This window comes from Tupaia chinensis, unplaced genomic scaffold (genome assembly GCF_000334495.1).
Source record: "Tupaia chinensis unplaced genomic scaffold, TupChi_1.0 Scaffold000066_1, whole genome shotgun sequence".
Taxonomy (NCBI): domain Eukaryota; kingdom Metazoa; phylum Chordata; class Mammalia; order Scandentia; family Tupaiidae; genus Tupaia; species Tupaia belangeri.
Window position 1 is genome coordinate 7138265 of NW_006159525.1, and position 23296 is coordinate 7161560.

At 46.9% G+C, this 23296-nt stretch overlaps 1 protein-coding gene across 1 annotated transcript in view; it reads left to right on the top strand.

Moving 5' to 3' along the window:
- Positions 1-23296, top strand: part of SP110 (SP110 nuclear body protein) — a 38191-nt gene that overhangs the window by 12809 nt on the left and 2086 nt on the right. Inside the window, exons 7-13 of the mRNA XM_014582378.2 lie at positions 1923-1991; positions 9140-9289; positions 11803-11883; positions 15163-15303; positions 20608-20706; positions 21442-21584; positions 22665-22709. Coding sequence (XP_014437864.2) covers positions 1923-1991; positions 9140-9289; positions 11803-11883; positions 15163-15303; positions 20608-20706; positions 21442-21584; positions 22665-22709 — 728 coding nt within the window. The remainder of the gene's footprint in view (positions 1-1922; positions 1992-9139; positions 9290-11802; positions 11884-15162; positions 15304-20607; positions 20707-21441; positions 21585-22664; positions 22710-23296) is intronic.

Genomic DNA, 23296 nt, shown 5'->3' on the forward strand with positions numbered 1-23296 from the left:
CGGTTCTCTGTATCCTTGGTCAGAGCTTGCCGTGAGCCCCTGCCAGGTGACTGCAGTCCCGATGCCAGCACACGGTTTCTATCAATTTCCTCACCTACACCTTCTCCAGAGGCCTTTAGGAGACTACTGGGACACTAGGGGCATTTAGGGACACTGAGATACGCATCCACTGAGCTGCCTGTTCTGAGATCGGCAGTCTCCTCCGACACTTCTTAGACTACTGGCTGCACCGCACGCTGAAGTGCAGAGTTCGCCCCCAGACAGAACAGTGCCGACGCAGCTGGGCCTTCTCACCATCCTCACCCACATGGTTGCCATCCACTGTCCCTATCCATCAGTCTCTAGCTGTCCCCTCTCCACTCCTCCCAGCAGAACCTAGGGGCTGATTTTCTGTCACCTCAGTTCCTGTCATCCTAGAAGCCTCCCAGGTACCCATAAATAACAGACAGCCCATCCCATGCTCTGGCCTCTCCTGCATCTGTTCATTTCCAGTGATTTTTTTTTTCCTAAGGCAGTCCCAGAGGCCTCATCATCATTCGAACCTAGTTCAAGTTCCCAGTAACTAAAGAATTCTTTCTGGCACCTATCCCGGAAGGTTGGCCCTTCTGCACCTGTCATTCAACCTCAAGTCTCTTCTCAGCTTAATCCTAAAACATTGGTTTAAGAGAGTATTTCTCTCCAGAGGGAAAGAACATTTAACAAACCAAAAAAAAATTAAAAATTAAATATATATATATATATATATGTGTATATATATATATATATGTGTATATGTGTATATATATATACACATATACACACACACATGTATATATAGTATGCGTCATTATGGGGGCTTTATGGAAATGTGAAATTAATCTGAAAAAAAAATTGCTCTCGTTTCTTTTTCCTTACTCTGTGTCTCTTTTGCCGCTGTTCTTCAGCCTTGTTGGGATCACTAGTCGATGGCCTTCCCTTTCCTCATCCATCATCTGCCTTTCTTCACACTCCTCCTTACCAGACTCCACACTCTGTCGCTTCGGTAACCTGCTGCCACTACCTAACCGGCCTTGCCTGTCTGTCTCGTCCTAGAGCTCTCTGGCAGCTTCTGCACTGACTCCAAGAGCACACCTGGCAGAGTGCACGCTGCGCCTTCGCGATTCCAGCCAGGTGGCCCCGCGTGACGGCAGTTCCACTGCTGCAGCTGTCCTTTCAAACCTCCAGCTCCGTTTTCCAAACCTCTGACTCCTCACCTCCTCCTTGTGGTCAATAGGTGACTTTGCCTCCTACTTCATGAAAAGGTATCAGATGCGAAATCTCTCACTTCCCCACAGCCAGCCCTGAAACCCTCGCTGCATGGCCTCGCTCCTCTCTAGCCTTAGAGAACCTTCCACCTCAGTTGGTTTTTTTTTTTTTTTTTTTTTAATATTTATCTGTTTATTGATCTATTTATTTGTTGTGATTTAAAAACCTACAGGTCTGGGATTTGAACTATAGCTGTCCATATTGGAATCTAGTACCTTAACTACCATGCCACCTGCTGGCCCACCTTCCACCTCACTCTGTAGCAGCCATGATCCTTTCACGCCATCTCAGCATCCAGTAGCCCTCTCAGACAAGGATCTGTACTCGGCATATACATCAGCCCATCGGGCTCCAAAAAAGAACCTCCTCTGACTCCTCCTCTCAGCTCAGCTGCCTCCACAGCTCTCTTTCCTTTCACAACCAATCTTCAGGAAATGACTCACCCAAACTCACTGTTTCTCACTTCTCTATTTGCCCTGCACTTTAGAGTCCCGTCCTCCCCTATTATGCATGAAGTGGTACCACCTAGAGTCACCGCTGACCTCCTAGCCCTTGTGGTCTGAAGATCAAAAGTAGAAGCTGAATGTCTTTGCTGATCTGTGTTTGTTGAAAAGATTAGCTTTATACTTTCTTTTTAGGGAAAAAAAGAAAACGAAGTACCTGGTCAACTCCAAAAAACAGACATCAGAAGAGAAGCCTACCAAAAAGTAAGAGGAGGGACAAGAGGTGGCAGGAGGCTGGGGATAGCACGTGGAGTGCTTGCCAAGCATGGTGTGGGAGTTGGACTTCAGATAATCTAATGGGAAGCCATCAGAGATCTCAGCAATACAGTGACATGATTCGAGACCAAGTTTGCCGCTGTGCAAAAAACCTGCTGAGCCTTCTGTCCAAAGGCAGAGGTCTTCCTGGGCAGGGAGGAGAGACGGTTGCTCTTTCTCACTCTGCATTTAAGTTGGTGGCTTTGGCATCGTTTTCTGTGTTCACTATGACTGCCTTGGCTTAGTGTAAACTGTGCAGGTCTTTCAGCTCACGTTCCCTGAGCTCTGTCAGCCACTCTTATGACTGACTCAATCGCCACCTCTAGCTGCTGGCTCCCAAATCTACATCTTCAACTCAGGTCTACTACCCTCAGGGGACATAACCAGCTGCTCACTGGTCATCTTCGTTTGCAAGTCTCCCGTAAACACTGTAGCATCAGCATGTCTGAAACTGAATTCACCTTCCCCCCAAAGCTGGTCTTTTAAGTGCCACTTACACATTTATTCAACAAATATGCCGTGACCACTGTCTCCATGTATACCAGTCAACTCCGAGAGCTGACGATGGAGTTTTTGTTTTATTTTAAGGAGAGAAATCAAAACAGCAAGCAAAAAAAGAAAGAAAGAAGGGGGCCAGCAGGTGGCATTGTGATTAAGGCACTGGATCCCGCATGGCCGACTGCATGGTAGAGTCTTAGACCTGGTGGCTTGAAAACACGCTGGGCATGTGTGCATGCATGCCCAAAATCCTGAGAGGAGAGTAGAGGGGAAGAGATTATTGTGTGGCCATCCACCCCACCACCGGTGATGGTGTGAGGTGACGATTTCTCACTTTTCCTCCCTCACTGTCTTTCTCCAGTGCATGCACCTATGGGAAAAAAATCTAAAAGAAAGGAAGAAGAAAGAAAAGTCATTAAAATTACATTCTGGCGGGGGCAGAGGAAGGAACACAAACAAGATAATTTCGGATGGTGACGGCAGGATGACGGAAATAAAGGACAGGGTTGCTACAGTGACTTGCAGGGTGGGGAGAAGGCCCCTATGCATAGGATGGTGACTCAAAAGTGCTGAGAGGACTCAAGATTGGGAGGACAGGCCAGCGTTGTTGGGTGACAATGATGGAGGGAGAAGGTGGCACAGAGGGAGAAAGCCCCAAAGGCCCTTGGAGAATTTTGGAACTTGTCGCCCTTGATATGAAGAACCCCATCTGCACAGGGGCCAAGTAAAAACGAAGTCATCCCTGACTCACTGAATTCTGATAGTATACTGACAAGTCCTGATTCTACTTGCTTTTTCTACACTAAAATCAAGGGATTTCTGTCTCTGCTTAAAACTTGCCCAAGGCCTCCTCTTGCCCTTAGGATAATGCTTGTGGTTCTTAATGTGACTGTCAGCGCTCTCTCCAACCCACCCTTGGCTTCTCTGCTCCGATTCCAGCCGATCACTCTGAACTCCCGTGTCTCTCCCTCTTCTTCCTCTCCCCTTTGGTCCTCAGCACGCGCTGTTTTCTGCAAATGCCACGTGCTCACCCTATACCACTCTCCTTCCATGTCTGGCTTCCTCTGTTTTGTCACTGGTGTTGGCATAAATGATGTTTCAGAAGGGCACACTCTGGCCGTACATCAGCTAACCTACTCCCACCGCATGCTTCTGTGGCACCCAGCAGTGTTGGAAAACTCCACATACTCCAGTATAATTACTTTTACAATGTGTCACTTCTAGGCTAGATGGTACATTTCAGGCACAGAGGAAGCATTCGTTATTTCTTGAACAAAAAAAAAAAAAAAAAAAAAAAAAGTGCCTTTGCCTGCGAGGCAGTGGATTTATAAAGCATAGAGAGACACACGCGCAAGTAGAGAAAAGCGGGCATTGGACAAACAGGACATCTCTGACGGACAGCCCTGAGCTGTTCTCAGGTTTATTCTTTCATAGGGCAATGGGGGAGGGAGACGTGGAAGGGAAAGCTGGGTGTCTTCTATTACTAACTGCAGCTGGGGAGCACCTTGCACCCTGTGATTCGAAACAAGCCTCCCCTGGCCGCTCTGGCTGGCCACACTTCCTTTCATTGGCACGGCCCTGCAGTGCAGAGGGGTCAGGTCCTTGTTAGAGCTTTCGCTTGCCCTGCAGCTTCAGCACAAAGACCGTATCTACTTTTAAAGATCACTGGTGTTTTGTCCAGATCTGGCCTCTCCCTACAAAAAAAGAAAGAACCTATATTTTCTGTAACCAGAATTTGAATAATGGCCCGACAAAGGGTAGTTATTAGTTTATATTGCGTTATACAAAGGGGACTCAGCGCCTCCAACAGCCCCTGGTGCAGACGGAAAGGTTATTGGAGGAAATCTCGATGCCGCAATCCTCCCGCCTCCATTGGTTTTTGCCACGGTGTAGGCGCCACCACACCCGAGAGGGAAACCTCACTGCGGAGCAGCGGAGCCGGTGCAGTCCTCCTGTTCTCACTGTCCTGGTTTAGGGCTGGTGTGGATAGCCTTCACGTCCGTGGCCCCCGTCCCAGTCCCGAGATGCCCATTCCCATAGAGGTCTGCATCATAGGGCTGGGGGCAGGGGACATCTACGTGACTCTGCAGCAGTGGTCAGAGACGCAGCCTTGTCAGAGAGGAGAAGTCTGGAGCCCAGGGCTGGGTCAGACTGTCAGTTCTGTTGGGGTAACTCTGACCTGAGACCTCTCTGCCTAGCTGCCGGGAGGAGTAGGCAATGCCAGGCTCTTCCCGATTTGTCTTTCTTCATATTATATTTAAATTTTTAAAGTTAATAGTTTTTGTTATTTTTTTTAAGATTCACTTTATTTTCAATGTGACAGATGATGTGCTTTTCTTTTTTAAAAAAGTTATGTTCTCTATTTTTTATTACGGTAAAAATGCACGTAACCTAAAATTGACCATCTCAAGCATTTTTCAGTGAACAGTCCAGTGATAGTACATAAATTCATAATGTGCCCAGTCACTGCCCCCGGCTCTCTCCGAAATTCTTTTCATCTTGTAAAACTGAGACGCCTTAGTGTTTTCTCTCCACAGCCCGAGGCATATTGTAAGAGTCACACTGTTTTACATCTAATTGATCACCTTTATTAAAGACACCACACATCTTTCAAAAGTTCGCAATTTAAAAAGGGGGAGAAAACATTGTTGGGACCAGGTGATAACACAAGGGGACCCACTTGGAAAGGTTCTGGGTTTGTGTCCTGGTCCCTCCCTGAGCACAGCGGGTACAGATGTATGCCTAGGTAGATCATGGGGCGAAGACTGTTAGGGGTGCCTGTCTGTCTCTCTTCTCTTCTTTTTATCTTTCTCTATCTCTCAGAAGAAGTAAATACATTTAACTTAAAACAAACAAACAAAAACATCATGGTGTTGAAAATATAGGGGACTTTGAAAACTTCATGAGAAAAAATTTTTAAAGATCAAATTTTAAAATACAGATTTTATTTTTCAACATAAGTTCTATTAAGTTTTTTTTTTTTTTGAGAGGTTTTTGCTATAGGGCACGTGTGCTTGCCAGACAGACAGAGAGACAGAAAGACAGAAAGCGAGAAATCACCCCCCGGGGGGATGGCCACAGCGCAATCCCTTCACTTCAGGCATATTGTAAGAGTCACACTGTTTTACATCTAATTGATCACCTTTATTAAAGACACCACACATCTTTCAAAAGTTCGCAATTTAAAAAGGGGGAGAAAACATTGTTGGGACCAGGTGATAACACAAGGGGACCCACTTGGAAAGGTTCTGGGTTTGTGTCCTGGTCCCTCCCTGAGCACAGCGGGTACAGATGTATGCCTAGGTAGATCATGGGGCGAAGACTGTTAGGGGTGCCTGTCTGTCTCTCTTCTCTTCTTTTTATCTTTCTCTATCTCTCAGAAGAAGTAAATACATTTAACTTAAAACAAACAAACAAAAACATCATGGTGTTGAAAATATAGGGGACTTTGAAAACTTCATGAGAAAAAATTTTTAAAGATCAAATTTTAAAATACAGATTTTATTTTTCAACATAAGTTCTATTAAGCTTTTTTTTTTTTTTGAGAGGTTTTTGCTATAGGGCACGTGTGCTTGCCAGACAGACAGAGAGACAGAAAGACAGAAAGCGAGAAATCACCCCCCGGGGGGATGGCCACACCGCAATCCCTTCTCTTCCGTTCTCCTCTCGGGATCTTGGGCACGCACGTACACGTGCCGGGCGTGAGTTTTAAGCCACCGGGTCCAGGACGTGAACCACGGTCGACGACGTTGGAGTCCAGCAGCATAGCCATTATGCTAACTGCTGGTCCCCATAAGTTCTATTAAGTTTTTGTAAGTGATTGCACCAGCCATTCAGTCTATCCATAGAGAACTGAGTGTCCTGAGAATTTAACCAATACCATCTTTTTTTACACTATTAGCTGAGAAAAAAACGGGTGCCCTTTAAAGATGTTTTTAAGGTTGAGAAACAAAAAGAAGCCAAAAGGAGCCAAATCAGAACTGGAAGGTGGAAGCCGAATGATTTCCCACTGAAACTCCCCAAACCACCCTTGTTTGGTGAGAGTGATGAGCAAGAGCCTTGTGGTAGACACAGAAGGACACTAGTGAAGACTTTGTAGGTGTTTTTCTGCTAAAACTCAGGCTTTCTCAAAATACTGTCCTAGTAAGCGGTTATTGTTCTTTGGCCCTTCAGAAAGTCAACAAGCAGAAAGCCTTGTGCATCCTCAAAAAAACATTCCCATGACCTCTGCTCTTGACCAGCTCCCATGAGCTCTGACCAGCTCCCGTGTGCTCTGACAGACTCCCATGCTCTGACAGGCTCCCGTGCACTCTGACAGGCCCACTTGTGCTCTGACCCACTCTTGTGCGTTCTGACAGGCTCACTTGTGCTCTGAGCAGCTCCTGTGCACTCTGACTGGTTCCCATGGGCTCTGACCAGCTCCTGTGTGCTCTGACCAGCTCACTTCCTCCTCTTAGCCCTTTCTTTGATCGTACTTTGTCCTCAGGACTGTCCTGGCAAAGCCACGTGCCATCTCCTATATAATTTTTTTTTGAGAGGTCTTTGCTGTAGGGCGCATGCGCTCACTAGAAAGACAGAGGGAGACAGAGAGAGAGAAAGCGAGAAATCGCCCCCCAAAGGGGGGTGGCCATGCCACAATCCCTTCTCCTCCATTCTTCTCTCGGGATCTTGGGCACGCACGCACATGCGCCTGGTGTGAGTTTAAGCCATCAGGTCTGGGACTTGAACTGCAGTCCCCTCCGTGGGGAGTCCAGCATCATAGCCATTACGCTAACTGCTGATCCCTCCTGTATAATTCTTCAAAGACATGCTTCAGGACCTTGGTCCCACTTGTATGAAATTTGCAGGGAAAGCTCTGCTCTTGTCTGCAGCTGATCTGAGCACAACAGTTTAGGCACCCATTCAACAGAAAATTTGCCCAACTTCAATCTTCCAGTCAGAGATGTCTGTGGTTTTCACTGTTGTTTCTGCTGTTAATCATCAGTCTTGTACAACTGAGGCATAAAGAAGATTGTTTCCTTACAAACTGATGCTTCGGACCAGCAGAGGGCATAATGGTTACTGCTGTGTAGTCATCCATGGTTCGAGTCCCAGACCCACGCCAGGTGCGTGTGCATTGCATTCCCAAAATCCTGGGGGTAGAATGTAGGAGAAGGGGTTGCGGGAAGACCATCCCCCCAGGGATGATTTCTCTTTCTGTCTCTGTCTCTCTTTGTCGTCTCTACAGTGACCTCATGCACCCTATAGCAAATACCTCTGAAAAAAAAAAAAAAAAAAAAAAAAACCTGATGCGGTGGCCTGTTCCTGTGGGGTCATCTTCCGCGTTGTCTTGTTCCATCTTGAAATGAGTTATCCATTTGTAAGCCAAGGACTCGGTAGGGAAGCATTGTTCCCACGGTCTTTTCGTAAATATCAGTGCTTCCACCATTCCTCCCCTGAGCTTTACCGTCATGTTCTTGATTCAGTTTCAGGAGACTTCCTGTTGCTCTGGTAGGGGTTCTTTTCAAACTGACATCTTATCCTTCTTAGGGTCTCAAACCAGGACCCTGCTCAGACGTTATAACAAGTTAGTACAGGTCTAGTTTGGTGCAAAAGAAATTTGAAATCCACACGTAGCTTTAACATAATACACATTCCCATGAACTTTTTATTCATTTTCTGTAATTCTCATCTTCTCTGAAACTCTTTTGTTATAAAAAGAAAAAAAAATTGAATTAAAGGCAAGGTTTAGACTCTTTCATGCTATCCCAGGCTCCTTTGGATAAATACTCAGTAACTTCCCAGCTTGAACTTCCCACCAGGAAGTTCAGGTTCAATTGTCTCTCCTCCCACAGTGCATAACCACACCTACCTCCCCCAGAATGGCATCTGGATATTGGGGAAAATTCAGGGTCTGGCTGCCCAGAGGAGGCGCCGTGCACTGTCTGTGACCTTGCTGACCTCACAGAGACATCCTTGTTCCACCAGACAGTGGCCATCCTGGGGATCAGCTTCTAAAGTGCAGAGTCAGTGAAAGTTGTGTTCCTCTCTTTTTGCGTCGAGGTAGACTCACCTCTGACCTCGCTGGTCCTCGGTCTCAGGCTCACCATCCATTGGTCCCTCCCTTTGGCCCCCCCTTGGCAGTGTCCTTGCCTCTGGATTCAGTGATAGCTTAGACTTTCCTCCCTAGGAAACGCTGGCTCTCTCTGGGACCACACACAGGCCCTGGGGTAGAGGTGCATTGTAAAGCACCCCTCCACCTAAGCAAGAGCTCCCTGCAGTGGGCATTTCTCCCCGATGGGGCCTCCTCATGGCACAGGGGTCAGACAAAGAAGAATCAAGAAGTAATCTCTACTGCTCTGGGATTTCCTCCAAATAAGTCTGGTCGATTTGAACAGGTGGTACCTGGAGTGAGAATAGATGGTGATTTAGGGGAAGAAAGAATGGCACATACAAGGAAAAAGATAATTACAGAGAAATAGTGGGGGAAGTGAGGTACAGGGTACCGAGATCTCCTGAAAAGGTGGGGGCTAGAGGCATGAAGGGAGATCACTGATGGCCACCGGAGGGGCTCACTGGGGACCCCGATTCAACTATTCACGACCCACTGCTTGGTCCAGGGGCAGCCTCACCTGAGCAAGGAACTCAAGAGAGACTCCAAGTGATGCATCAGGTGACTAGAAAAAAGAACAGCTCGACCTGGAAGTCAGAGGTGATGACGAGAGCCCAAAAGGCAAGGGCCAGATGTGCCCAAACGTCCAGATCAGAGGGTAAGGCTGATGGTGGCACTTGCCATTCGAATGGCTCCATGTGGGAGGGTTTCTCCGGAGCGGGTGCAGAGTCGGCAAGATATGTCCAGCAGGAGCAGGGGGAGGTGAGAGAAAGAGGAGGAGGTGAGACAGGAGGGACAAAGAGAAGGCTCTATTGCAGCTAAGGAGTTTTGGTTGAAGAAACAAATGTGTCCACAGAGACAGCATACCTCTTCTTGGGTTAAGGCAGCAGCTCTCAAACACTCTTGAGAATTGCTGAGTCATATTCCATAGTGTGTATCTGCCATATTTTTTCAATCCATTCATCTGTTCTTAGACATTTAGGTTGATTCCATGTCTTAGCACTTGTGAACAACACTGCAGTAAGCGTGGATATGCCAGTGTTTTTCTGACTGAGTGTTTTCCTGTCCTTTGGGTCAATAACCAGGAGTGGAATTATTGGATCATATGGTAGTCTATTTGTAGTGAACGAATATGGAAGATTTCATTCTAAGTGAAGCAAGCCAGACTATGAAAGATAGGAACTATATGTCCCCACTTAATGTATACTGTCTGAGGTGTTTTCATGTTGGGTAAATCCTCTTTATAAGCTAAATGATGTATAGCGATCAAATATATAAAAAAAAAAAAAGAAAAAAGAAGCTGAAAGATTGGAAGGTATATTAGCAGACAGGGCAACTGTAGACATTAGAGGCAATATTGGAGGGGTTGGATAACAGGGAGGAAGGGCATCGAGGGGGAAAACATATTTAACAGACACAAAAATGAAAAGTTAGCTGTTGATGATACTGTACATGGTAATATCTTTGACTTGACTGATATGCACCGTATTTATGCTGGAAAAGACCATTTTATATACTGTAAAGCTGTACAGTGATTATAAATTTAAAAAAATGTTAAAAATTTTAAACTAATTTTAAAAAGAATGACCAATGACCCCACAGTTATTATTTATGTTGCTATATTACCCATATTTACCTTATTAGAAATTAAAACTAATTATTTTTAAATGTTTATTTATTAGGAACAAGAATTAACTAATTACCTGTTAACATAAGTAACATATTTCCATAAAAATACTTTCTTCCAAAATGAAAAACTTAGTGAGATGAGTGGCATTGTTTGACATTTTTGGAAGTCTCTTTAATGTCTAGTTTCATAAAATACAGCTGGAGTCTTACACCTGCCTCTGGACCCAATTGCTCATGTTACTTTTCTTAGGTTGAAGTCTAGGGAAACAACCCAGCCTCACACAGATATGGTGTGACGAACTGGGGGGGCATATTTTAACAGGCTTTTGCCAGATGGCTAGACATTTTGCTTTACTACTACACCAAAACTCAACAAGTAGTCATCTCAAGATTAATTGTAGATTCTGAAACCATAACAATGTGCTTTTCATACTTCATTACAATAAAATGTACTATGCCATCTTGCATTTTGAATGGCTGTACTCAGGTAAAATTTTACAATATCACAGACATTTGGAAAATACTGTTTTACTGAATAAATATAGTAGGCTACATTGCTTGAGTCCAACTCAAACAATTCCAGGAGTTTTCTTGAGACAACCATGGTACTTCGGAAGGCAGCCAAAAAACTTTACATGTACGTCCCAGTTTTTCACACAGCATATTAAAAAGATGTGTGCTCAGTGTAGAAATTTAATAAAATTAGTCATTTTTACAGGTTTGTCAAGAATATCCTTCTTTTTTTTTCTTTTTTTTTTTTGGAGAGGTTTTCTCTATAGGGCGCGTGTGCTCGCCAGACAGACAGAGAGAGACATAGAGACAGAAAGTGAGAAATCACCCCCCAGGGGGGATGGTCACGCCACAATCCCTTCTCCTCCATTCTCCTCTCGGGATCTTGGGCACACACGCACACGTGCCCGGCGTCCGGGACGCGAACCGCAGTAGACTATGTGGGAGTCCAGTGACATAGCCATTACTCTAACTGCTGGTCCCTTGTCAAGAATATTCTTAAGTGAATTTGGCTTTTTTCTTTCTTTTTTTTTTTAAGGCGAGTAGGTGGCAGTGAGGAATGCAATGGCTCCTAAGCTTTGGGGACACTGCTTTGATTCGTGCTAAGGCACCAGCAGTTTTACCTGCCATTGCCCTTGGTCAATCTGTGCAAAGGTCAGAACAATGGGAAAGGCAAATCGCATGTTATTGTGACAACAGTTTTGCTCTGCAGGGTTTCAGAGTCCTCCTAGGGGCTTGCAGACCTCACTTGGAGAGCCTCTGGCCCAGGGGCTCAGATGGCTGCATCCCACTGTGCATGTGTCCCTTGGTAAAGTCACCAAGGCTGTCTAGCCTTCCCACGCTCCTCTGAATGGCAGACAGGCACAGTGACAGGAGTGGCACAAGCTTTGCGGCAGGAACATCCTTGGGAGGGCCAGACCTGGAACTCCAGCTCCCAGCCTTCAGCTCCAGACTGCAAGGTCTTTCCTGGTCTCTGGGAGACTCCCCACGGAACTTCTCCAGAGAAATTTACTGAGATCTTTCTTTCCTCAGAGATCAGTAATGACACTTCAGAAATGAATGAAAGAAAGAGGTCCCAGGAGACACCCTGGACACAACTGAAAGTCAACCATGGTAAGGATTAAGGATTGCTGGTCTCAGAGAACAGTCACCAGGCACCCAAATTCAGAGGCATTTTACTCTAACCCGGTGTTTCCTAACTTTCTTTCTTATCATCATCCTGCTAGAGAATCCTTTTAAGTATTTTTTCCTGCCATGACCTTCCTGGGGGTTGTTTGTTTGCTATAGGACACGTGCACTTCCTCACTCAGAGAAAGAGAGGAAGAGAGAGAGAGAGGGAAAGTGAGAAATCACCCCCTCCCCAGGGGAATGACCATACTGCGATCTTTCCGCCTTCATCTCTGGATTTGGGGCATCACACACGTGCAGTGTGTTTTTCAGGTCACCAAGTTCGATGCTCAAACCACGTAGTTGGCTACATGAGGTGCAGCCGCCTTCACCTCCATGCCACCTGCGGCCCCTCATGATATTTTTAATACCGCAAATGCGTATCATTTGTGTGGTGTACAGATATGAATCATATTTTACCATTCTCTCTCATTCATACCTACATCTGTACATGTGTGTCTGTGTATGGATGGATGTATGAAACAAGAGCTTTGTGAGAGCTCCAGATCCCACAGCCAACTTCCGCACTGTCGGGACACCACCACCACCGACAATGTGTGCTCATTTTCCTGGTACTCTACTGGAAGTGCCCAGGCTAAGGGTCAAGTTTCCCCAGGGCTCCAATCTCCATGTTTCTCGTGGGACCTTTCTGAGAAAAGCAGGGCGAGAACAGCCCCTGGTCAGCCCACACAGCTCTGACCAAGCAGGTGCCGGCCTGTGCGCGGGTCAGGGATGCTTGCTGCTTCCTCCCTGGCCGCCGACTTCATTGTTCACATTTCTAGAATAACATTGTTGATACCACCATCCTTAGAGGGAAAACACAGCTGAATATCCTGTTCACTGGTGGTATGGTCCTTCACAGAGTCAGTCTTATTTCATTAAAAATTGACCCGGTTATTTAGATAAATGTAGCAAGAATAGTAACTCCAGGTAGATGTGATATTTTAGTCAACGTTGGGGATGTACCAATTGCTTTATTAACTTGGTATCAACCAACTTTCATGTCTAAAAAGCTGTCTGGTAATGAGCAATCTTATAGATTTCCACCTTTAAAAACCTATTGAAATGTTCACCTCATAAGCTAAACAATATGACTGAATGTATGTAAAATAATAAAATAATAAATATTTTAAAAATTAATTAATTAATTAATTCTTTTTTTAAAAAAGCGAAGCCAAGGACTTGCCCCATTATGTTCTGTAACAAGAAGAACAGATTTTTTTTGACCCATGTAAATGCCCATTTTGTAAACAAGGACCTAGTAAGAGTTTCCAAATTGTGGAGTAACCAGGCAGGGGAAAAAATTAATGTTTTTATTTTTGTTCACGGAAGGACACCTTACCAAACTGCTGCAGGTCATAGACAGCTCAAGAAAAAAAGTTCCTTAAATCTAGAAAGCAAGGCATTAAAGAACCAGCAATGTTTTCTTTCTTTTTTTTTTTAATAAAGAGATTTTTGCTATAGGATGCATGCACTCACTAGAGAGACAGAAAGCAAGAAATCACCCCCCAGAGGATAGCCACACCACAATCCCTTCTCCTCCATTCTCCTCTCAAAGTCATAAAAATAGGTATCAGAATGTGGCTTCGTGGTTAAGGTGCTAGACTCCCATATAGCTGACTGCAGTTTGAGTCCCAGACTAGGCAACTTGAAAAATCATGCCAGGTGAGTGTGTGTTGTGTGTGTGTGTGTGTGTGTGTGTACCCAAAACCCAAAATCCTGAGAGGAAAATGGAGGACAAAAATTATACCCCAAATTTTGAGAGGAGGATGGAGGAGAAAAGATTGTGGTGTGGATATCTCCTATAGGCAGTGGTTTCTTGGTTTCCTTCTGTCTGTCTGTCTGTCTCTCTTTCTTTCTCTGTTTCTCCTGGCAAGAGTATGTGTCTTATGGTAAAAACCTAAAAAAAAAAAAAAAAATTAAAAAAAATACATAACTGTAGTCTTATGTTCAGGAATTAAGGTTTTAGTCATTTATCTTGCTTAGACATGATCTAGGTATTTTATGAATATCTATCACTTGACTTAGTATAATTTTAACGTTTCAATTTTTTTTTTTTGAGAGATTTTCACTGTAGGGCACGTGCGCTCGCCAGACAGACAGAGAGAGACATAGAGACAGAAAGCGAGAAATCACCCCCCAGGGGGGATGGTCACGCCGCAATCCCTTCTCCTCCATTCTCCTCTTGGGATCTTGGGCACGCATGCACATGCGCCCGGCGTGAGTTTTAAGCCACCAGGTCCGGGACACGAACCGCGGTCGACTACGTGGGAGTCCAGCGACATAGCCATTACGCTAACTGCTGGTTCCCAAGGTTTCAATTTTCAAAACATTCTGGAAACTATTTTCAGGCATACGTAGCCACCCGTCAGACAAATTACCTGTCATCTCAGGTGACTTTTTTCTTGTTGACAAATTTTACTTTAACAAAAAGGGCCTCCCCCAGCTCCCAAACGTGAACCGCGCCTGAGCCTCCCTCTTTGGAATGCTCCCAGCTTTCCTGCTTATTCCCAGCCCCTCAGCCTTGGGGTCTGAGCTGGGCCGACTCTCATCTGCCCTTCTGCTCTGCCCCTTCCTCCTCGCTCCCACCCTGCTGCCTCCTGGGACTGAGGAGACGCACTCCTGTCGTTGGCCGAGGTGTTCCTAACTTGACATTCAGACAGCCTTTCCTTCGGTATGCAAGATAACTTGGGAAAGTTGGAAATAACCTTCCACTCTCAACAAATTCTGTTTCAAGACGTTGTCCAAAATGGCCTCTCACCTGGACAGTGGCTTAGTTCTGCTCTTCCCCGAAAGCTGCTGATTTAACAGTCAGGGGCCCCTGGCCAGCTACAGGATAAAAGCACATGCTCCTGGTGTTTCCAGAAACATACACCTTCTGTGTTCACTCCGCAGAGATAGGTGAGAGGAAAGTGGGCGCCAGGCACTTGTCCTCAGCCCTGGAGACAGCAATGACAGACACAGCCTGCCCGCGGATAGCGCCCATTCTAACAGGCACACGTGGGATTTGTAGACAGAAAGAGGAGTTGAAGGGGAAGAAAAGCAGAAAGAAGTAGCGTGAGTCTGGGGGAGGAAGAAAGGCACACTCGAGAAAACAGATGTGAGACAGAGGTGAAGTAGAGAGATCTGAAAGGGAAGGGCCAGGGGTGAGGAGGGCGGTCACAGGGGACGGAGACTCCCTGGGGACCCCAGTTCAGACTATTCACGACTTGCTACTTGGTCCAGGGGCGGCCCTACCTGGGCGAAGAGTCCAAGAGAAGCTCCAAGCAGCGGATCAGGTGACTCCAAGCAAGGGCAGCTTGACCTGGAACTCAAGGGCAATGACGAAGGCCCAAAGGCCAAGACTGGTTATGCCCAGATCAAAAGGTAAGGCTGCTGATGGCGCCTGCATCTGCATGGCTCCTTGTGGAGGTCGGTATATGCCCGGGGTGCGGTTCTCTGTGGCCGTGCGTGAGTTCACGTGACACCCGTGTTTGCACTTCTTTTAGAGTCACCTGTCCTCTACTGAGTAGGGGAGAGTCTCTTCTAATTCCTGACAACCTAGTATTGAAAGTGACCCTGGGACCAGCAGATGGCATAATGGTTATCTCTCTGGACTCCTACATGGCCAACCAGAGTTCGAGTCCTGGACCCGGAGGCTTGAAACTAATACCAGGCACATGTGCATGCATGCCCAAGATCCTGAGAGAAGAATGGAGGAGAAGGGATTGTGATGTGGCCATCCCCCCTGGGGGGTGATTTCTCCCTTTCTGTCTCTGTCTCTAGCAAGTGCATGCACCCTGTAGCAAAACTCTCTCTAAAAAAAAAAAAAAAAAAGGCAACACCAATCCTCAAAATGGACACGTTTTCAGGAGTCTTTCTATTTTTTAAATTTTATTGCCAGAGGATATGTGTGCTGGTCAAAGCACCTCCCCATTGGGCGTGGTCACACCGCCATTTTTTTCCCTCTGTTCTTCCATCCTGTCAGGGGTGTGGACACACATGCACATATGCCCGGTGCGTTTTTCAAGCCACCAGGGCCAGAATTTGAACTGTCACGTGGGTTCCAGATTCTTTAACCACTGAGCTACAGGACCAGCCCTCAGGGCTGTTTCTTGATGATTCCTTAATTCCCCCATCCTCCTCCCTCTTTGCTGTGGACCTGTGGACCTCACCTTCGCCATCACCTCCACAGGAAAAGCGCTCTCTGTCTCTGCAGGCAGCGGGTAGGGCTCCCTGATAGGTCCTCAGGAAGCCCCACAGTTTTCCTCGTGGTTCTTCCTGCACCTGTAGGTAATGGTCTGTACACACCCTGCTTGCAGTGTGAAAGTTACACGAGGTGACTCAGTCTCCTGCTCTTTGTTCAACCCCTCCAGGCCTCACAGTCTGTACTTAAATAACTGATGAATCAGGCCAGCAGGTGGTATGGTGGTTAGGGCGCTAGACTCCCACGTAGCCAACCACAGTTCGCATCCTGGACCTGACAGCTTGCTTTCTCACTTTCCCTCTCTCTTTGTCTCTCTCTGGTGAGTGCAAGTGCCCTATGGCAAATTTTAAAAATAATAATAAATAAAAAAAATAATTTAAAAATATATGAATAAATAAATAACAAGTCAACACATTATTCATTCTCTTTATAAGAATTATTTAATTTAATTGATTATTATTTTAATTTGACCAGAGTGAGACAGGAAGAGAAAGGGAAGGTGAGAAAGCAAGCTGCGAGGTCCAGGACCCCAACTGCAGTTGGCCATGGGGGAGTCCAGTACTTTAACCACCACACCCCCTGCCAGCCCCACGATCTTCATTCTTGTTCATCAAATATGAAGACCAATAGCAGGGCCCATGCAATGCACTAGAGGAATTAGAAAACATGACCCTGGATTCACTACCTGCTGTGTAAAGCTGAGTCTTGAAACCAAACCTTTTGCTGCCCTCTGCTGGAAGATTATTGTATTAAGCACAGAAATCCATTGTTTGGGATGTGAACCTGAGCCGCGAACCTGAGCTGTGCTTTAAAAGCAGATAATGGCTATGTTGCTGGACTCCCATGTAGTCAACCGCGGTTCAAGTCCTGGACCCGGTGGCTTAAATTCACACCTGGCGCGTGTGCGTGCGTGCCCAAAATCCCGAGAGGAGAGTGGAAAAGAAGGGATTGAGGCATGGCCATCCCCTCTAGGGGGTGATTTCTTGCTTTCTGTCTCTCTGTTTCTCTCTGTCTCTCTGGTAAAACCTCTGAAAAATTTCTTGCTTTCTGTCTCTGTCTCTCTCTGTCTCTATAGTAAAACCTCTGAAAAAATAAAAGCAGATCCTTGCTCTGTGCACAACCCACGTGACCTGATGCAGAGGCCCTGCTGCCAGTGTAAGTACGTGTAGACATCCTTTCACGATCGGCAAGCACTTTGCACTGCGTTTTGTCACTTAATCCTCGCAAGTGAGTGTTATCAGCCCATCTCATGGATTCAGTTAGAGTAAAAGCCTGCATGAGCTAAATCAACCGAGGTGCTCTAGTCCCACACTCTTTTTTTCTTTTACACTAAAAAGGTAAACACATAAATCCAGATACCTTCTAGTCTTTTATAGAGATTTTTTTTTACTATAAGCCACATGCACTTGGCTGGAGAGCCAGAGAGACAGCAAGTGAGAAATCACCCCCCCCCCAGGGGGAGATAGCCATGCTGCAATCCCTTCTCCTCCATTCTCCTTTCAGGATTTTGGACACACTTATACACGTGCCTGGCATGAGTTCCAAGCCACTAGGTCTGGGACTCGAACTGTGGTCAGCCACGTAGGAGCCTGGTGACATAACCATTATGCCCTCTGCTGGTCCCGCCTTCTATTCTTTCTACAAAACACTGAAATATCAGCAGAGGCGGTGCCCAGGCACATGCTGACGGGTGTTCTGCGTCAGCTTCTCCTGCCTCCCCACTGCCCCTTCTGACTTACAGAAGTCCGTGTGCGTTGTAATCGACCACGTGATGCGGATTCGTGTTGAGGCATTTCTGATGGCGTGGCAAGAGGCTGGCATGTCTGAATTTCAATGCCAGCTCCACCTCATGAAGTGGGGCGACCGGCAGTAATTCTTCCTCCAAGTCTAACTCCCCCGTCTGTCAGTGGGATAACGGGGCCTCCTCCTGGCCGCCGTAAGGATGTGATACATGTGTCCGCTGCACTTCCATCTCCCTCCAGCTGCTCGGCGTCCACCCCGAGCGCCCTCAAGCCCAGGCTCGTCACTGGGTCACGTGTTCCCAGCTCTCTCCCCAGGGTCTCTCATCCTCATTTTCTCATTTCGCCTTTTCCCTGTGTGCAGTAAGAATTCCTGGAGCGGGTCTGCAGGACACTATCTGTTTTTTCCATTCTGCTCTTCCTTGTTTGGCTTTTCTTTTGATTCCCGTAAACTCCCTGGGTTCTTTCATTTCTTACTTTTCTTGATTGTTCACACTTACTGATGATGTAAATCAGTCACTGCTGCAGGTCACCCTGGAAAACATGCTGGCAGTTTGGACAGCCCCGGGGGGACCTTCCCCCAGGGTCTCAGGGGCAGTAGGGCCCCATTCTTAAAGGCCTGTGTGCAGAGAGGGGAGGGGAGGCTGGACCAGACCCAGGACTATCGGGAACAGCCCAGAAAGCTGCTATTGGAGGGAGGGTGGTGGCTCTGGAAGTGTCCTAAGGCCCATCTCACTTGGTGACCCGCCTCCACCACAGCCCCCAGAGCCCCCAGAGCCGCCCCTGCCCCCGCATCTGCCTTGAGCCAGTGGGGGACACCTGCATCCTGAAAGCTGTACTGCCATCGGGGATGAGCCACTTCCTTGAGACAGAGAACTGAGGAAGGTCCCTTCGGGCTGCAGTAGTCTTTCTAAGGTGCTGGTAGCACCATCTCGCCACCCAGGATAGGAACCTGTGAGGGCGAATCCCCCACTCGAATCCGGTCTCGGCAGTCCACACGCAGACAGTCCTGCAAGGGAGCTGCAGAGCCGGGATGGCAGGCGGGCCAGCTCTGGCTCCTGAGGCCCTGCCCAGATCTGCCGGCCACATTTACTGCGTCTGGGGACACGTGGTAGAGCCGGCCACTCCATGCGAGAGCGCTGGCCAGCTGTCAGGACAGACAGAGACCTTCCACTCGAGGGTCCCACACCCCTCTCCCACCCACAGGCATAGCCGTGCTGCCTCAGGCTGGGCATCCTTGTGGGGAAGACCGTTCCCTGACCTCTCAGGGCTCCCCGCTCTCACAGTCCAACGTATTTAATGGTTTCTTCGCTGCTGGTGCTGCTCCTTCCTTTTCCAACGATGCTCGTGCTTTTCCACGTGTTTTCTTGGAGAGGTGTTTTTCGTTTTGTTTGTTTTGTTTTTGTTTTTGCTATAGGGCACATGCACTTGCCAGACAGACAGAGAGAGACAGAGATACAGAAAGCGAGAAATCACCCCCCGGGAGCATGGCCACACTGCAATCCCTTCTCCTCCATTCTCCTCTCGGGATCTTGGGCATACACGCACATGCGCCCAGCATGAGTTTGAGCCACCAGGTCCGGGATGCAAACCGTGGTCGACTACATGGGAGTCCAGCGACATAGCCATTATGCTAACTGCTGGTCCCTCCACGTATTTTCTTCCGGCTCTCCCACTTACGTGTTTGAGGCAAGGCGGAGAGGTGGGCCAGATGTTCTCCTAGACCTGCGCTGGATGTGACACCCTCTAATTCAACACAGGCATCGGCGGCCCTTTCCTCTGTCCCCCAAGAAACAGCCCCACAGTCTGTCCTTCCTGAATTCCCCGTGAGGCTGGAGGGGAAGGGAGCGGGATTGTCGGGTATTACTTCAGGCCTTTTTACCGCTGCTTCCCCCGAGTCAGAACCAGATCCCTGCTCTGAGGTTCTGAGTTATCACATCTCTCCACGTGCAGTTTTCAGATTAGTTTAAACGGATTTTCCAAGGTTTTCTTGTTTTCACAGGGAAAAGAGGGACGCAAAGAAATGAAGAGACAGCTAAACACAATGGCAGACAGCAGCCCTTGAGTGCCAACCATCTCTTAGCTTGAATCAGGAAATGAGATGATAACCAAGGACTTTTTCAGGCCGGCAAGTGGTGTGGATCTCACATGGCCAACTCCACGGTTCAAGTCCTGGACCCTCTGGCTTGGAAATCACACTTCAGCATAATCCCGAGAGGAGAATGGAGGACAAGAGATTGTGGTGTAGCCATTCACCCAGAGGGTGCATTCTCTCTCTCTCTATCTCTGTCTCTCTCTCTCTTTCTGGCAAGTGTACACACCCTATAGCAAGAACTTAAGGAAAACAAAACAAAATGCTTTTTCTCTGGCTACATGAATGCAAAGAAATATTTTAGGTAGGCAACTTCTGTCAGGACAGAGATATAAACAGCATGGTTGTGGAATCAAAGAAGGTGGTGGCCAATTAGCGTCCAGTTAGCGACTGGCGCTGCAGAAGCCCTGTGTGTTAGGCTGAAATGTTCTGTTTGATGGTGTGTTCGTGATGGGCTGGTTTTGTTCACTGAGACCTCTCTGCACACAGCTCACACTCCAGTCAAAGTGGAAGACTTCCTGCAGATTGACTAGCATAGTTCCCGGTACCACCTACATTATTTTTATTATTAACTCTTGAAATTCATGAAGGAGAATTCTAGAAGAAGATAGAATAAGGCTGAATAATACTAACCAATTCTTTTCTACTTTCAGAAAAACCTGCAGATGACCCTGTGGATTTCCATGCCCTGGAACTTCCTGTGACCTGTGGTGAGGCAAAAGGGATTTTGTATATGAAAAAGCTGCAGCAAGGTGAGTTCCTCAGTCTTCTGCTCTCTGGAATCCCTACGTGAAGGAATCACTATGAGGGATGAAAATCCCCACAAGTGCAGTGGCTGAGGAATTGGACCCTGGTCACTAGGCCGCTGAAAAAGAAATGCTTCTTCGTCTTTTTAATATTTGTTGTACATTCAATCACTGTACATAAAGAAATGCTTCTTAGGAAGGAATTTCCAAACCTTTCTGCAGCATGGTATATCTAGCACCCGAACCACTCCACTCCCACAGGGCATTGACCCTATGAAACTGATCACCAAATCCTTGCTGCATGTACGTGTTACATAAGATACAAATTCCAAGCAGGCCCCATAGCCTAGTGGTTAAGGGAGCTGGATCTCACATGGCCAACTGCAGTTCAAATCCTGGTCCCACTGGCTGGAGTGCCCCAGATCTCCACAGGATGGGAAAATGGAGGAAAGGGGATTATGGTGTGACCACATTCTTTTTGTCTTTGTCTCTCTCTGTCTCTTGGTGGTGAGTGCACCTGCTCTTTGACAATAAAAATAATACAAATTCCACTCAACAACCTCATCACTCAGGTTTTAGGGCTTCCTTCAATCTAAGAGAAGAGGGATCCAGACTCCCCTGCTATTGCCCCCACCTCACAGGGAAGTCTGGAGGTGGAGCATAGTACCTGGGATTTGGAGGTTTAGGGTGAATCCACAGAGCATGGAGGTAGATCTAGAATGGGCTGTCTTTTTCTTGCAGGATCCTCAGAGAAGTGCATTCAGAACAAGGAGGGAGTTTGGTTTACTCCAAAAGAATTTGAATTAGAAGGAAAAAAGAAGAACTCGAAAGACTGGAAGCGGAGTTTGCACTGTGGAGGGCAGACTGTGAGACAGCTGCTGGAGGTATTGTAATGACGAAGGACAGACAGGTGGGGGTTTCAGTCCTGGAAGGATGAGTAGAATTTCTGCAGCAAGAAGGTGGAGAAATTCCCATTGGAGTTTACCAGCATGATTTAGAAAGAGCTAAACATGGAACCAGCAGATGGCTTAATGGTTATGTCCCTGGACTCCCACATAGTCAACCGTGGTTTAAGTACTAGACCTGGAGACTTAAAACTCACGCTGGGCACATGTGCATGTATGTCTAAAATCCCAAGAAGAGAATGGAGAAAGGATTATGGCATGGTCATCCCCCACTGGGGAGTGATTTCTCCCTTTCTGTCTCTCTGGTGAACACATGCACTCTATAGCAAAAATCTCTCTCTCAAAAAAAAAAAAAAAAGACAGAAAGAAAGAAAAGGAAAGAAAGAGCTAAACATTCACAGAAAAAAAAGGTGGTGGTGACAGGAGTGGAGACTGGTGCTAATGGCGGAGAACTCTAAGTCACGTAAAGTGGCCTGAGAACTTAAATGCAGCAGAGGAGGTTTAAGAAGCTTAGTCTGGTGGTATGGGGTAGAGTGGGTTGGAAGGAAAGTAGCTGAAGACGTAGCCCCTGCTCTGCCTGATAAACGCAGCTCAAGGATCGGCTCATCTGCACCCTCTGGGAAGCATTTCGGCCGCCTTCTCCGTGGGCTGTCTCTGCTTGCACGTTCATAGCATCCTCTCCCTGCTACATGAGCGACTGCAGAGCATACGGGTCTTTGTGATCCCAGAAGCCAACACAAAGCCTCACAATAACACTCAAAAAATTGAGTTGGAATAAAATCCTGAGGGTTTTATATAGACAGGAAGAAATGGAAAGGAAAATGGTTGGACAAGGGATTAGGAAAGAGCCGCTTTGGTCTTGAGAACGAATGATTTTATCATCACTCGAAGTCCAAAGGAGAACTGGTGGAGGGAGGGAGTTCCTTTTTCTCTTAGATGCCTTCGGTTTGAGAGCCAGTGTGATGTCTAAGTACAAAATTCACTAGGGAGAGGGAACTTCATTATTTACAGAAGATGAACTTCCAGAATCACCCCATTCATTGACTTCTCTTTTTTCAGAAAGGACTTTTGTTCTGTCCTCAAGGAAAAAGTTTCCAGAAAGAGGTAAATAGAAGGTGACTTTCTACTGCATCCTCAGCCAACATGGCAGACTCCCGTGTCTGAAGGCCGAATGTCCCCGCTCTGAATCTCCCTCACATTCAGGGGCACTGTCTTCACATCAACTGCCTTAGTGGGACTCAAACGACTCTTTCAAATCAAAATGAAGGGCCTGAGGGTGCCATAGCAGTTACATCGCCAGGTGCCCACATGGCCAACTGCGGTTCAGGTCTCAGACCCAGTGGCTTGAAACTCATGCCAGGTGTGTGTGCCTGCATGCCCAAAACCCCAGGAGGAGAGGAGGAGAAGGGATTGTGGTGTAACCATCCCCACCCCCAGGGGTGGGGGGGCTGATTTCTCACTTTCCTCTCACTGTCTCTGTCTCACTATCTCTCTCTGGCAAATACACGTGTTAAGGCAAAAGCTAATGATGTCCACATGTTTTAGGAAAAGATCTGAATATTTGGATGACTACAAACTGAAGGTGTCAGACACAGGACCAGAAAGTAGCCTAAAGATTAAGAAGGCTGGATCCCACCCAGTGGGGACACGATTCGAGTCCCAGACCTAGTGACTTGAAACACATGCTGGGC